The sequence below is a fragment of the Emydura macquarii genome, unplaced genomic scaffold (genome assembly GCF_026122565.2).
Source record: "Emydura macquarii macquarii isolate MOO-44397 ecotype Brisbane River unplaced genomic scaffold, CSIRO-AGI_Emac_v2 contig_1045, whole genome shotgun sequence".
In the NCBI taxonomy this organism is placed as follows: Eukaryota; Metazoa; Chordata; order Testudines; family Chelidae; genus Emydura; species Emydura macquarii.
Window position 1 is genome coordinate 13,345,396 of NW_027131182.1, and position 17,145 is coordinate 13,362,540.

The 17,145-nt window shown below is 37.3% G+C and overlaps 1 protein-coding gene across 1 annotated transcript in view; it reads right to left on the bottom strand.

The window, feature by feature from the left end:
- LMBRD2 (LMBR1 domain containing 2) overlaps positions 1–17,145 on the bottom strand; it is a 46,508-nt gene that overhangs the window by 27,541 nt on the left and 1,822 nt on the right. The window contains exons 2-8 of the mRNA XM_067545521.1: positions 11,430–11,478; positions 8,665–8,894; positions 8,033–8,121; positions 5,906–6,001; positions 4,404–4,571; positions 3,082–3,292; positions 863–937 (exon numbers count right to left, since the gene is read on the bottom strand). Coding sequence (XP_067401622.1) covers positions 863–937; positions 3,082–3,292; positions 4,404–4,571; positions 5,906–6,001; positions 8,033–8,121; positions 8,665–8,838 — 813 coding nt within the window. The 5' untranslated portion in view covers positions 8,839–8,894; positions 11,430–11,478. The remainder of the gene's footprint in view (positions 1–862; positions 938–3,081; positions 3,293–4,403; positions 4,572–5,905; positions 6,002–8,032; positions 8,122–8,664; positions 8,895–11,429; positions 11,479–17,145) is intronic.

The window sequence follows — 17,145 nt, forward strand, 5'->3', positions numbered from 1 at the left end:
CTGGGGTGAAAGCTCCTATAGATCTTACCCTTCACGGAGAGGTGAGCTTCTCCCAAGCATCTTAAACAGCTCTGATGTGGGGTGCTCAGTGGCACAGGCTTCTTGCAAGAAGCACAGGGCTTAAACCCTGGGGAATAGGGCATGCCCCAACTCTGGAAACTTACTAACTATGAAGTAACTACCAAACAAGCAACTATATACACTAGGAAAAGTGGAAACCACTAGGAAAACAGAGACTTGCAAGAGCAAGTGAGTTGTTCCAGCACCGTCACGGGCGGTAAGAAGGAACAGGATGGGAGGGGGGCCGGAAGTGCCCTATACACAAGTGCATACACATGCCGCTGCAGAGGGTGCTAGAACCAGCCCTGTGTGTACCAGTAGGGGAAAAACTTCCAGCACCAGTGCATGTGGTGCGCACACACACCTAAATCAGAATGGACATGAGCAAGCACTCGAAGAATAGTTCAAACTACATTTATAGAAAACAAGCAATTATATATACCATACTGCAAGGATGTCATTGCATAGAGAGGTTGACTCTCAAACAAGTATTAGGTCAGCAGATCATCAAATTAAAAAATACTGTATGCTTCCTTTCTATATTCCAGAAAAGTCCTAATACTATAAACATAAGCCCAATTTAATAATTTCACATCAACAGAATTAGGACTGCTGTTATCAATTTAGCTTTTAAGAATAAAAGCTTTCAAAAGATTTTTTAAATTATTTATTGAAATGAAATAAATCAAGAAAAGAAATGTGAATACTGAATGAAAGTCTAAAGAGGGCTAAAAAGTCAAGTTTTGATATATTCAGGAACTTACAAAAGGGCAAGAATCTCTAAAATGATATAATTAGTTACCTTTTTCAATATTGTATCAACACATTTTCTCAAAGGATGATTATACTTGATACTGTCATTCACTTTACGGACTTCCTGTTTAAAATAAAACAACCCACAAACGTTACATGTCATTTCAGTGTATGAAGTGGCTAAAAGCTTGAGTGGAAATCTCATGTAATCCACTAGAGGTTCTTGCCAACCCAAATGATTCTTTAAAAATTTTGAAACTCATCAGTGAACATTGCTGAGCTTTATTACGCATCCAACAGTATAAAATAATTTCTAGATATTCCTTATAGTTTGGGAAAGTTAATCAGAAAAACTGTTAGCATCAAATAGACCTACAAACACTATCGTGTCTGTGTGCGCACACAGAACAGAAATGGACAGTCTGTTTTTAAACCAGGCACATTGAGGGGAAAATGTTCTTTAGCTTTAATGTGGGGATGGGAAGCAAGTTTCATTCTTGCCTGATTTGTTCTGATTTTTTTTCATATATTGTTTAATATTGGTTTGTGACTCAATGTGAGTGGGTTATAAGGCATACAAAATGAGCAAGGGTGCATTGCTAGTGGCGTTAGATATTTGTTGTGGTGACTCACGTGGGAAATAAACTTGGAAGTGGCAGAAATTGTTTCATCCATGTTTCCTTCAGAGAATCCCCTTGTTGCTATTAAGGATTTTTTTTGAATATCCCGAAATCCCTCTGCCTAGGTATTGCCCTCTCATTGTTGCTTCTGGCTGCTACATTTCAGAGAACATTTGACAAGCATCAATAATAGCTGAGTACATGGAAGATACTGCCTACCAACAAGCCAGCCAAGTTTTGTCACAGCTGCTTCCAGACAAGAACTCAGTGATGCACCAATCTTGGACAGGTCAAAGAGATGGGGGAGAACCTGGTATCTTCCTCCATTCTATTGGTAATGCATGAAATAACTATTTTATATGAGTTTATTCAAGGATCTGGGTGTTTTCTGTGCTCCTACAGGAAGATGAAATCTACAGTTCTTCTGATATATCAGCAACAAGTTTATCTGAAGATGTATAGCTGAATTCTCTGAGCTGGTGACAGCATTGTTAGGTGTTCTCAGGTATTCTTGCCCTCAAGAATTTCACCAATGTCAATAGATGTGTTATATCATGTGAATCACAGATTTCCAAAGCATAGGTAGCACATTCACTTTCAGAATAAGTTCATAAGATTTTAAAACTTAAAATCACAACAAGCTTTCAGATACTAGACACCTTTAGCATTGGTTTTACTTTCTAGAACTAATGATGCCCTGAATGTTGTAATTCTTGTGGCTTGCAGATATTGGCCCTCAAAATCTGTCTGCAGTGTCTCCAGACAGGAGTGCTTTTTAGGCAATAGTCCATGACTGAATACAGCAACTTCTAAAGCCTCAGAAAGTGTAATTTTCAATTCATAAATCTATAAAATTGTCATTTTTTTCCTATTAAATAATATCTCTATTGCCACCAAAACATCCCCAGAATAAGGAAATGATTTGCTGCCATTTTATCACACCCCCTATATATGTAGGAACAGTCACCATACCATACAAATCCCCACAAGTGTCAAATGCATAATTTTATGGTCATATGCACTAGAACAGGACAGTAAATACTAGTTGTTGAATTTGTTTGATTCACACTTTATTCTTAATAGTGGATTTGATTCTATTGCTCAATGGCAAATCATAGGAATAAAGAATAATGATTGATTCTGCTGAGAAATGCACTATTTAGAAAACATATATTATACCTTCTATTCACTCTTCAGAAAGGAGTATAAATAGAACCAAGAAATGGATCCTGAATCTCTTAGAAGATAGATTTTTAAGAATGAAAGTTTTTAAGTAGTGCACAGAAGTGTTAAAAGTGTAACCTGTATGAACATAAATGTGTGCTAAATCTTCATGCATGTACCCCTTATTGATCAGCATTGTTCCAACAGTCAACATTTGATGTTTTCATTCCTGACATACATACCAAATTACTATCATGTAGCAGTTTGTAAGATCTTCAGAACAGATACTGTTCCTACTTCTGATTTTATACAGTACCTAGCAAGCTGATTGGAATGAGGCACTTTCATAATTTCATGACAATAACTTTCTGAAGTAGGCTCATGTTACTTAAGATATTCCACCTTTTGAGGAAATGCAGAATTGAAGATGAATAATAAAATCCTCCCAAACTTTATATTTCTTAATGAAAATGAGCTTGTTCACCTCCATAATATCCTCTAAGTTCTCCTCTGCATCTGCTTTTTCAGTCATCAGTTTGGCAACCTTGAAATAAGTCTTCATGAGAAGATACCCCCTTTTTGCTCCATTCCAGTGAGAACGTGGAATTTCCACCAAACCATATCCCAACAACAACACAAGAAGGAAAAGACCCCATGTGTTGGCAGCTGCTATCCCAATAGTCTGAAGCTGGTTCCTAAAACAGAAGAGTGACTTCCAGTAATTAATTACATTTTCATATATATAGAAACAAGATTAGTTTTCTATCTGTAATTTTGTCTGCTCTGAAAGGCAATCCACTACTTAATCACACTTGAAACTGCTGGCATTGTCTACATCTCCCAAGTCCCTGAAACAGGCCAGAGGTTTCTCTTGAAGATTCAATGCTTCAGCGTGGGAGGCAGCCAAAGGATTGGGTATCCATCACTAGGCTAGAGAAGCTCCCATCTTTTCTTAAAATGGTGTCTCTGAAGATCTTCTTCTTGTCTATCATTCAGAGACCAAACTGGGGAGAAAAGGAGAAGATGGCGAAGATATCCTGAAACAGGAGCCCTCAGAAAGAGCTACTGAGAAAACTCTGCCTTTAAGGAGCAATGTGAGTGCAGTTCACCACGTGTACCCATACAGAGTGCTGGCAGGCACATTATACACAAGAACCTACTCTTTCCTGCTTCCAAAGCTTGGGGAGGGGGGCAGGCATGCAGAGGGAAAATCAGAAAACTCAGCAGCAAATCTGCTGGAGCAATAGACTACCATACTAGGGATGATGGTAGAGGTTTATATTAATTTTGGCTATTTTTCATGTATTCAAGTACCTTTTTCAATGCTAGCAAGTTTCTTTGTAAATAATACATTCCCAGAGTCAAAAAGACATTTATTGATTGAAGGCTTACATTCCAAAGTTAACTGCAGATAAAGTCCCAGATCAAAAATTTAAATGGGATCCCAGAAATGTTTAAACAGATAATATTACCACAAGCCTTTCTAATGACAGTCTTCCTAAAAAAACCTGACTAACAAAAGTTTCACCAGAAATGACATCTGAAAAGCAAGTGCTATAGAGAAAATGTTGTAAATCAGAATAAACAACCCACCCACCCTCGAGAAAAGAATCAATAGAATAGTAGTATATTCAGGGAAAGTCTAGAGCAAGGATGGCTTTTGCCTACACCACAAAAAAATAAAATCACATATCTGCAGAACTCAAGGTTAGAGTAGCACTGCCCAACTTCTCTATTGCAGGGATTGTGAGAAATACAAACATTTTTTTAAAAAAAGACAAATACTTATAACAGTATTATTCTTACCATTGTAGATGGAAAATTGGATTTACAGACGCATATATTAAAAATGCTCCAAAAATCAGCAAGTAAGTGCCATAATAGATGGCATTTTCGATCAATGCAGTTTTAATCTTTCCAGTAATGGAGAACCCTCCTGATCTAGCATACGACTGCATGAAAGGTAAGAGTATCCTAGAACCAAACAAAAATACATTAATGATGTAAGATTTTTCCATCTTACTCTATTTGTCAATTTTCCCTTGGTTAGGCAGAGTTCTCCTAGTAAAATCTGTTATCTATTACATTTGTGTTCTCTTTAGATACATCTATTTGACAGTAAACACTGAAATAACTTGTGTGTAGATTAAAACCTATAGACAACATTAAGGTGAAAAACGACCATTTGAGAGCACTATAAGCCTTTGCTCTTCTCGCTCAGTTTCACAATAGTGCACTCAATGTGTAACAAGGCACACACATACTGTTTTTCCCTTAAACATATTTGCTGCAGCTCTAGCAGGTATGTGTCTTCTCTTATGTAGCTCTCAAATTCTCTTAACTCCTTTTTTAGAGTCTCTCATAATGATGAAATGTATGATTTGTTTTATACACACATTTCTTGGAAGACTTCACCCTAAAAGAGAAGACCGCTAAACAGAGACCTTCTAACATTTTGGGCAATAATGGTTCTGTTTGTTTTGTGCTAAGATTATCTGACTCAGAATATTAGGTATAGATTGTGGGGCTTGCTCCTCAAAGAGTAAACAGAAGCAACAGCAGCAGAGAATGAAAACATTTTTATGAGCATCAGAGTGGCCAGTGAAAGGAACATTCATTTTGCTAAGGCAAAACTCTTTAATTTTGAACTTAATAGAAGACAAATATACTTAACTAAGTTCTACCGTCAATGCTTTGGTTTATTATTGGATATATTCCTCATTAAATCCCCAATTAGTTAATGGGAGTTAAACATGTTTAAATGCTTTACTGAATTAGGACTGATTTAAGCACATGATTAAAGCGAAGTGCATACTTAAATGCTTTGCTGATTTGGAGCCTAAAACCCACCTTTCCAAATGACCTTTCCTACAATTTCTGCCTGTTCAGTTGTAGGCGAAAATTAGTCAATTGCAAATTCCAAAGCTAATCCCATTATAAATGGCTCCCACCTAAGTAGTGTAAGAAATGTAAAGCCAGTTTAATAAAAAAAAACCTACTGAAAAGGAGAATGTTAAATAAATTATATCATTCCAAAACCAATTTTTAACAGTATCTACAGTAGGTACCTATGTTGAAAGACCACCAATAAATTAAAAGTCATTGCTAGAAAATTATACACAAAAAAGAGAAACCTTACAATATTGTAGGCTATTTGATTTCAAAACAATTCTTTTTTGCGAGACCATCAGATGACAACGTAAAATCACACAGAATGAAAGCTTTAAAAATGTACTGTAAATATTAGCAGATTTTATTTTCACAATATATAGTGTGATCTTTGACATCCATCTATTTGCCTCACTTACCAGGTTAAGAACTGTGATGTCCAATATACTACTCGCCAGAAGATTGGCATAATTCCATCAGGGATATAACTCCATGGTTTGAAACACTTCTGTTTTCTGTAAAAAGATCAGTCACATATTAATTGTAAAGTTTAAGTATCAAAATATTAATCATTTCTATCCAGAAACTATTTTCAGTCTTGCCACCGAAGAATACAATATTGTTTCAATTAACTGTTTTTGCATGACTAACATGTTACGCAAGAGATTTAATTTATAGCCCACTTTCAAATTATGCTGACAAATACTGGCACCACAAACAGCACACATCTGGACAGGACAATTTCTCTTTAGGAAAGAAAAGCATAGTTCAGTACTGACATTCTCTCAGAGATTTTCCAGAAGTCAACTAGTCAGGCAACTTTTTTGGTTATGTTCAGTAAAACATGTTCATATTTTTCTCTCACAGAATGTTTTTTTTTCCCCCCAGAGAAAAAGATCTTAGAAAAGGAAGAGCCAAAGTGAAAAAAAAGTAAATAGTTGTTTTTCCTTCTATAGACTATTTATTGCTGGAGGATGGGATTTTCCAAAATACCTAAAGGAGTGGGCTTTTAACTCCTACTGACTTTCAATGGAAATAGGGTGCATAACTCCCTTAGAAGCTTTTGAAAATTCTACCCAGAGCAGCTAGTAATAACATTGTGGTTGCCTAATCATTTTCATTATAATTCAGTTTCTGAGTCACTCATCTTTATTAAAAAAAAAAAACAAAAAACTTTGCTCGTGGGGCTGATATTTTCCAAATCTAGTCTCTGCCTCAAAAGGCTGGAAAATTTGGCAAAACCACTCAAGCTGCTGAGTATAAGGAGTGTGAAAAACAAACCACCAACACATTCCCCATTATAGAATAACTTTTTTTATCTGCTTCTGTGACAAAACAGTAGGAACAGAAGTGGTAAAAAAAATTACTGTTTGAAAGAGATCGTCGTTACTGAGAAGTGTTTTGAAGTGTTCCAGTGAAAAGTTGGTTTTGATTTGCCAGATAAGCAATTTGCACATGTAGAGGTGCTTAATCACAGATATTTTTAATAATCTGCCAATCTCCCAAACTAAGGTAGGCTGCATGACTACCATGGTAGCAGACTAAAAAAAGTTATATTTAGTTAATTCCTGTGTGTTGCTCCCACACAGAGCCTGCCTCATTTATTCCTTTCATGGTCTTTTCTTCTAGCACACCTAGAGTAATAAATACAGTAAAAAGATGCTATAGCGGTTTATTTAGAGTTGCAGAAGAGACTAGGATAATGCATTATTTGAGAAATAGAAAGCAGTCTTATAATTTAAGACTGTTTAGCAATGCATACCCAACAAGGTGAAAAATGTTGTGCATACCATCTTAATTTTGGCATTTCCTGACTTTTCAGGGTTAAAAAAATCTTAATATTCTCCACTTTGGGGTGATGAAATAATAAAAACTTTGCACATACACATCAATTTGCATCCTAGAATCTCAAGACAGCTTACGGACAATTAACTAAGCCTCACATCTCCACAAGACAGATAAGAGTATTGTATTACATTTAAGACATGGAAATAGCACACAGAGGTTAAGAGATTTGCTAAACATCAAATAAGGAAAAGCCAGAAACAGAATCTGGATTTTACAATTTCAGTACTCCAACTATCACATTACAACTCAGACACTATAACCAATACATATACAAAGGAAAGACTACGTATCTCTGAAGTATACTCTCATGGTCAAAAACAAATAAGAATTAGGTCTGTGGAATAGGGAAAAAAATTCAAAATAGCATCTCTCTTGACATATTTAAATTCCTTCTAAAAACCTCAGTTCTGTTGTCTTGTCTATGATAAAGTAGAGGGAGGAAAGTTAACATTAAAAACTGAAAATAAACTAAAGTGTTGAGATCTGCAGATACCTTAATCACAAGATCTAATTGTCATGTTTGGCCTTCCTCACAACATTGCCTGATAATGACTTTCAATCACCATGTCATGTTCAATTTACAGTGCACTCTCTTCAGCACAGGTACTAGTTCTTTACTTGCATATTTCTGCTTACTTAAAAATGAATGCTAATGCTTTTAATATTTTGATGCAGCAAAACAAAATTGTTCCTAGTACCTTGGAGCAAGAGTAGTATCAGATCCATTGTTGTTGTTACTTTCTGGAGGGCTGGAATTAACAGCAAGTTTGCATCGATTGTATATAGTCTAGGAGACAATGAAATAATTATGTAAACAGTTAGAACAAGGTGAAATAGTTATTGAAGAAAAAACTAGAATAGGGATACAAATCAAATTTGGCACCAAAATAAAGTTCAATGCTAATGTTTCCATGACATTTCACCCTTAATTCTAGTGAGATGGGTTTAAAAAGAATTCCTACAGTATTTGAATCCCAGCGCCTAACTAATGCATAAAAAAAACCTAAGTGAAACTGACTGGAAACTGACTAGAAAAAAAGAGTGAAATCAATGAGTTCATTGTTCAAGGTGAGAGAAATACTAAAAGTAACAGCATAAATTATGAATTTTAAAATTTGATTCACTTATTTTTAAATATATCATTTTGACTTGACAGAACAGCACATTTTATTCAACCATTTTTAAAGGATCCTTTTTAATTGAACATTCTTTTTGTCTTAGAGATATTTTCTACTGATTTACACAACTATATTCTTAGTGTGTAGTGTATTTTGTGATATTTTCTATTGAGCAATATTGTACTAAGCGTCACAAAAATGGAAAATCTTACCGTACTAACATCCAGAGGCAATATAAATACTATAAGAAAGCAGAGATACCAAGCCAACAGTGTTGCTATGATCACAAGTCTATGTTGTTTCTTGAAATCTCCATACCGATGAAGTATGAATAAAGCCAGAAAAAAGACAAATACTATCTCAATGCCCAAAGCTGCACCACTCATTATTATATATTCACTCCAACCAGCCAATGCAGCTCACTTATGAAAGTGGATCATAACTGTAAGACATGAAGACATTTCATTACATTAAAACCTCTGGAAGATATGTATGAAATACATGAGCACTGAATGCTCAAAATACATTTCTGTGGAAACTTGCTGATGCATATTTTTTAAAGTTTATACAAGAACAGCTTAGTAGGATGCTTCTGAAAGTCAGATGCTTCAATTTTTCACCTAATTTTCCATATAGTTTTACTGAGCCAGGTGAGCAAGTCATCTGTTAAAAAAACTACATGATGAGTCAATGGCACAATTGGTATTGGAAACCAAGATCCACCTGGCTCACAGTCCTTTACTATAATCACAAGACAACATTGTCCCACAGTTCTGTTAGCAAAAAATAATACATTTCTTCAGTCTCATTTTGTAATATATTTACAAGGCTCTCTTTCCTCTGCCTTCTTGGTCTCAAGTACTTGATTTCAGACAGGAGGAGTGACAAGTTCCTGGTCACTGGATGAGAATATAGCCCTAACTTTTTAATTCACTCAACAGCAAACACAATCCAATAAGAAATTCCACTCTTATTTCTAACAGTAAAACATACTATCTTACTATTCTTTATTTCTACCATAATAAACTAGATGGTTTGAACAAAGAAAAAGATTTGGTAAGATACCAACTTCATTTTCAGCAAGAGATTAAGAATTGTTTTTAATTAATGATATATACCTTGATTGTGTATTTAATTATTTACTAGAGAGACAAGGTGGATGAGGTAATATCTTTTATTGGACCGACTTTTATTGATGGGAGGGAGACACAAGCTTTTGAGTTTACACAGAGCTCTTCTTCATGTTTGGGAAACTTACTCAGGGCTTGTCTATACTTACAATGCTGGTGCGGTGCAATTGCACAGCTGTAGCACTTCAGTGAAGACGCTACCTAGGCCAATGGGAGAGCTGCTCCCATCAGCGTGGGTACTCCATCTCCCCAAAAAGTGGTAGCTATATTGATGGGAGAAGCCCTCCCATGAACATAGCACTGTCTACTCCTGCGGTTAGGCCGTATGACTATGTTTCTGATGGGTGCAGAGTTTATACAGACATAAGTTTGTCATGTAGATCAAGGCTCCGAGTGTCACAGCTAAATACAAGGTGGAACAGATTGTTTAATGTAAGTAGTTAACACATAGTTCAAGTGAACATTCAAGGTAAAGCGACCCATTAACACCCCTCCACTCGTAGTCAGGAGTGGGGGGGAAGGAGGGACAGGGGAGACAAACGGGGGAAGGGTTGCTAGTGGGTTACAGATTGTTGTAATAAGCCATAAATCCAGTCTATTCAGTCCATGATTTTTAGGCCATGTCTCTATGTGCAGCACTGCAACCGGTGTAGCACGTGGTGAAAATGCTGTGTGTCGACAGGAGAGAGTTCTCCCTTCGGCATTTTAAAAAAAAACAAAAAAACAACCCACCTCCATAAGTGGCATAAGCGATGTCAGCGGGAGAAGTTATCCCGCTGACATAGCACTGTGCACACGAACGCTTATGTCCATGTAATTTATGTTGCTCAGGAGGGTAGAATATTCACATCCCTGAGCAACATAAGTTTTGCTGACACAGGCTCTAGTGCAGACATAGCCTTAATGTGTAGCAAAATTATGAATTTAAGCTCCCAAGCTTGTCTTTTGAAATGATAGGTCAGATATAGAGTGATCACTCTGTGAACAGTATTCACTCACAGGTTATATGGTGTTTTTGTCTTTTACCATTTTCCTGTGTGAGTTCATTCGAGAGCATAGTGACTGTCTGGTTGCTATTGGGGCATTTAGTGCATGGGATGAGTTACGCCATATGTTGTGATAGGCGTGTGTAAAACCCATGGATCTTGAGAGGTGTGTTATGGGGGGTGTTGATATAGCAGTGGAGTTATGTCTGCACGTTCTGCATCTGTTGTTCTAGCAAGGCCTGGTGATGCTTTGAATTGGTGTGTGCTGGTCTATGGGGGGTTTGCTTTGCAGGATGAATTTGGAGAGGTTGGGGGTTGTCTGAAGGCCAGAAGAGGGGGTTCAGGAAAGTTGTGAATGCAAAATTAAGGTTGCCTATGGAACCTTAATTAGGTCTCTTGTGCATATACATTATGACAGTTTTTAATTACATTATCACATACTACTTTTTCCACAGGACCCCTGCCTCATTCGGTGAGCAGAAGTTGCTTATTTAATGAGCAGCCATTCAATATTTTGTTTTCTCCTTGTTCAACTGTGGCCCTTTCCTTACTTAATATTATTCAAATGCTGCTTCGAAGACATAATTATTGATTTCTTCTTGGGCTTTTCTAATGCACTCATCGCTATATTATCCAAGTGCTTCACACATATTTATTTTCACAACACTCTGAAATGCATGGGTATTATTATCCCACTTTACCAATGTGGGAGGCAGACACAGATTAAAGTCAAACATGTCAACTAATTTTGGGTGTCCCCATTTGAGATGTCTAGGACCTGATAAATTCACAGTACTTAGCATTATAAAGCATTTTATATGTCCAAGGCACAACTCCCACTGACTTCAGTAATTTACTCACCATTTCAGCACTTGTGCAAATCAGATCCTAAGGTCTCAGCTTGCACACCCTGAAAATGAAGAAAAAAAATTAGTGATCATCTGGGAAAAGTTTGATTTAAATGACTTGCCTAGCATCATCCAGGAATTCTGTCACAGGAGCAGGGACAGAATCTAATTCTTCAGAGCAGCATTTAACTGCTTAACCATGGGGCCATGGTTTCTCTTCCTGCAAGCTGTTTCCTCATTCATTACACACCTTCCAGCTTCTGCAGTGAATTAAGCAGATGTCCTATGGACAACAGTCTCCTTCACTACACAAACCTGATTCTTGCTGTCCACTGCATGAGGCAGGGTCTGGTGGAAAATATCACAGAATCATGGGTCTGGAAGAGAACTAGAGAACTCTTCTAGTTCAGTCCCCTGCATTCAATAAGGAGTAAGTATTATCTAGACCATCCATGACAGGTGTTTGTCTAATCTGTGCTTAAAAACCTCCAAAGACAGAGATTCCACAACCTCCCAAGGCAATTTGTTCCAGTGCTAACTTAACTAACCTGATAGTTGGAAGTTTTTCCTAATGTCCAAGCTAAACCACTCTTGCTGCAATTTAAATCCATTGCTTCTTGTCCTATCCTCAGAGGTTAGTGAGAATCATTTTCTTCCTCCTCCCTGTAACAACCTTTTATGTACCTGAAAACTGCTAAGCCCCCTCTCAGTCTTCTCTTCTCCAGACTGAACTAACTCAGTGTTTTCAATCCTTCCTCACAGATCACATTTTCAAACCCTTTAATCATTTCTGTTGTTCTCTGGACTTTCTCCAATTTGTCCACATCTTTCCTGATATATGGCACCCAGAACTGGACACAATATTCTAATGGAGGCCTAATCAGCACAGAGTAGAGCGGAAGAATTGCTTTGTGTGTCTTGCTTACAACACTCCTTACAATACATCCCAGAATGATTTTTTTTTTTTTTGGAACAGTGTTACACTGACTCACATTTAGCTTGTGATTCACTATTACCCCCAAATCCCTTTCTGCAATACTCCTTCCTATCCAGTCATTTCCCATTTTGTATGTGTGCAATTGATTGTTTCTTCTTAAGTGAAGTACTTTGCATTGTCATTATTGAATTTCATCCAATATATTTCAGACCGTTTCTCCAGTTTGTTCAGATCATTTTGAATTTTAATCCTATCCTCCAAAGCACTTGCAACCTCTCCCAGTTTGGCATCGTCCACAAACTTTATGAGTGTATTCTTTGCTCCATGATCTAAATCACTGATGAAGATATTGAACAGAACCAGACCCAGGACTGATCCCTGTGGGATCCCACTTGATATGCCCTTCCAGTTTGACTGAGAACCACTGATAACTACTTTCTGGGATTGTGGGTGGTTGGGGGACCCAGAGCTCTGAGCTGCTGGCCCTGGAGCTCCCAGCCACCATCAGGGCTCAGGCTCTCCCCCCCATATCAGCCCCATTTTGTCACGGTTATTTTTAGCAGAAGTCAGGGACAGGTCACATGCAATAAACAAATATTCACAGAAGCTCATAACCTGTTCCCTGTCTTTCTAAAAATAACCATGACAAAATCTTAACCTTAGTCATTGATCAGGTCCTGCTGCAGGAAGAATCCCCACTGTTGTCCTCTAGAAGGAGAGAAAATGTAAACAACTCAATTTTTTTATCAGCTCATTTCTTAAATGACAATGGTTTCCATTATCTATAGCAGTGTTTCTCAATTAAATTTGGCCACGGAACCCTTTTGAACTCCATAAATAATTGCGGAACCCCCCAAACTCTAAGCAGTCTTCAAATATCGAAATAAGCAAAAGTCAGCATTTCTCACTTAAATTACACTTACACTGGATACCCTCCGCCGGAAAATCCGAGACATCTTCCCTTTTCCGGCGGCGCGGAGAACAGCTGCTCTCAGCGGCACGGAGAACAGCTGCTCGCAGAACCCCAACAGTGTTCCCGCGGAACCCCAATTGAGAAACACTGATCTATAGTGTATTTTGATAAATTGCATTCATAAAGCACTTTTTACTCTGAAGAATCCCAAAAGACTTATATATTGATGTCAATAAGCCTATTAGGGCAAGTAAGTAAAATAGAGTTAGCTCTTAAACTGTACCAGTTTCTAGGAATTGTTTCTTCTACCAATGAAATTCAGCCACAACTAAATTGAAAGTAATATCATAGGACACTACACAACTGTTTAGGACAGTCGGTAGTGAATAGCATATGCAATTGAAATGTGATAAGAATGTAAATATGTATTCATATCTATATTGCACTTAACACTTATGTTTTATAATTTTTTAGAAACAGAGATTAACTGATTACTTAAATAAATCTTAAAAACAAGCCTCCAAAAATCTTTTCTAACCTAATATAATGACCTCTTATTTGAGAAGATTTCAGCCACTTGTTACACATCTATTACAGAAAAGAAAAAGTACAACAAAGGAACAAGAAAAGGGCAACAAAAAGTATTAGGGGTATGGAAAAGTTTCCATATGAGGAGAAATTAATAAGATTAGGAAAAGAGATGACTATGGGGTAATATGATAGAGGTCTATAAAATCATGACTGGTGTGGAGAAAGTAAATAGGGAAGTGCTGTTTACTCCTTCTCATAACACAAGAACTAGGGGTCACCAAATGAAATTAATAGGCAGCTGGTTTAAAATGAACACCCAGTCAACCTGTGAAACTCCTTGCCAGACAATGTTGTGCAGACTAAAACTATAATGGGGTTTTAAAAAAACCTAGATAAATTCATGGAGAATAGGTCCATCAAAGGCTGTTAGCTAGGATGGACAGGGATTGCCTTTTCCCAGAAGCTGGGAACAGGCGATGGGATGGATCACTTGATGATTACCTGTTCAGTTCATTCCCTCTGAAATACCTGGCTTTGACCACTGTCAAAAGACAGGATAGTGGACTAGATGGACCATTGGTCTGACCCAGTATGGCTATTCTTACATTCTTATGTAGTTCCCCCCCCACACACACTTTTTCTAATAGCGGTCATTTTACTTACCATTTATTCTACACTTTTAAAAATGTACTTCAATTATATTGCTTTTTACCTCTCTGCTTAGCCATACTGGTGTTCCAATTATATTGCCATTATTAACATGATTTAACTGGACTGATTTAGTGTTATAGCTTCCCATTACTGAATTCAAAATACTTCCAGTTTCCACTATGATTTCAGACATTACTGAATTCTATTCACCATAGTTTTCTTCAACTCGCTTTTCATTCCTTCAGAGTTAGTTTTCTTGAAGTCCAATATATTTCATTTTACTGATCTTTCTACAGACAATTCTCAGCAGCTTAATCCAAGACATTTTCTGCATTTTCTCTTACTCAACTTGGTACTTATGAAAATATAAAGAGGTCAGAGGTCTGCAGCTGGCTGATTTGCCAGGTGCAGCAGGCAGGGCCAAAGAGCTAGAACTTAAATTGCTGATCCTCATAAAAGAGGGCAGAAGGAAATGGAGGAGGGAGATGGCAATATCCTGCAGAAAGTGGAAGGGAGCCAGAGTTGTGTGCCCAATGGATTGCTACTAGAGCAACTGCAGAAAGGAATTGCTCCAGAATCCAAATCGACAAAAGGGAGACTGTGGGAAGTCTTTTTATTACTGAGGCTCTGAAGTCAGGAAATTTTCCTGAGAGAGTCAGGAAATGCTGGGTTGCTGCACTTACTGGTTTGAGGGACAGATTTGGGGAAGGGACTACTCAGCCAGACTTTGAGGGAAGAGTCTGAAATTCTCATCTGTTTTATAAAGAAGACTTGAAAGAAAAACTAACCCTGCTGGAAACTGCTTCTGTAGATTCTGCAAGAGAGCTTCTGACAGAATTACCCAAGGAATGAGCTGGTTCAGCGAGAGTAAAACCTCAGCTGCTACAAGGTGGTCACTATAAAATGGGCCCCAATCCTTTACAGTAGTGTTCACAAGCTTGATTAGCATAAGAAAAATCATCAACAAACTCAGAGAACACCATGGAAAGGTAAGTGAATTAAGCCTGTGCTCAGTGCAAAGCTGGAAATAAATACACAAATAAGAAAATTTGCTCTACAGTACTGCTGCATAAAAATCTAGAGCAGAGGTGTCAAACATTCGGCCCATGGGCTGAATACAGCCCACCAACCTTTTTGGTCCAGAGCGCATGCTGCCGTGACATCTCGCGACGTGGTACTCTCTAGCGGCGGCGCGTGCTGCCGCCAGAGGGTACAATGCCGCAAGATCTTGCGGCGGTGTGTGCTGCTGCCAGAGGGTACGATGCTGCAAGATCTCACGGCGGCAGCGTGCTGCCACGAGATCTGTGTACTCTGGCAGCAGCACATTGAGCGCTGTGTGCACGAGACACAGAACTCGGTAAGTGGTTGCTAGATATTTAAACCTGTTTAACATTTTACCCAATGTTTTATAAATCTGTTTGATGCCTTTACAAGATTAAAAACAAACAATCCCAATGGGGGAAAATAAAGTTGATAAAGGTAGGGAGAGAAAAAGAGAGATATTTGAAATTCAAAAAAAGAAACAAATAACTTGCTTTAATTGGTCATTTATATTCCTATAGGTCCTGCTTCCTGATTTCCCTAGTAAAACACATATTATAAACAAATGTTCAATTTAATGGTTCTTCAAATTCCTATTCTAATTTCTTTTCTTCATAAGAGTTGTGTTATGGCATTTCTGCCAAGAATGAGCAAAGAAGCAAATTAGGTTTGATTATATATACTGAAATTTGTCAAATTTTATTGTAATACAGTAATACAGTACAATATAATACAATAATTTAATTGAAAAATTTCAATTTGACGTACATTTAATTCAAATCTGGCCCACCATAGGAAATGAGTTTGACACCCCCAATCTAGATCTGATCTAAATGGAACAGGAATCAGCAGTGGGACATTGATGTTAATGAAAGGCAAATTGAGGCCAGAAAAATGTTATGTACAAAATGATAAGAAGCAGAATAAATACACAGAACAGATAGGAAATTATTTTGCTTTATTTAGCATTGGCTGAACCTCAAATGAAGTCCCTAGGGTACCACAGAGGCAGACATATTTGAGAGAGTTCAGAGGAGAGCAACAATAGTGATAGATATTTCTTTGGAAGGAAAAAAAATAAGCAGATATTTTAGGGAACATTAGAATAAAACATAAAGAAACAAAGTAACAGTCTGATCCTAAAGAGGGTTTTATTAGGAAAACAGATGGTGATCTGTGCATCAGCAGAGATTGTGTAGCACTAAGGTCAGTGGGGCTACCAGTTGCAGGATCATCATGCTCCTTACATTGCACCAAGGCAACCTTAGGTTAAATATCAGTAACATCTTTGTGTGTCACAGAAAGTGTCACAGAAATTTTCAGAATTGCCATTACTGGAAATAATCAAGACAGCATGAGATGACCATCTTTTGTTAATTTAGGGATAATAAAATACTTCTTTCCATAATTTAAACTTTGAATGCGTCAACTAATTCTTCCCAACTTAATTATTGATGATTTAGTAGAGGGGATTGAAGAAGACTTCAGAGGCAAAAAAAAAAAAAAAAATGCTGAATAGAGGTCAAAGCAGCCAGCTAGAAAACAAAACACTGGGGAAAAAAATTGATCATCAACTAAAAATAATGCCCCTTAAGACCAAAGATCCTTGACTTCAGTTAAACCTGAAAATGCTTGACACTTCATGTTAAAGAGTAT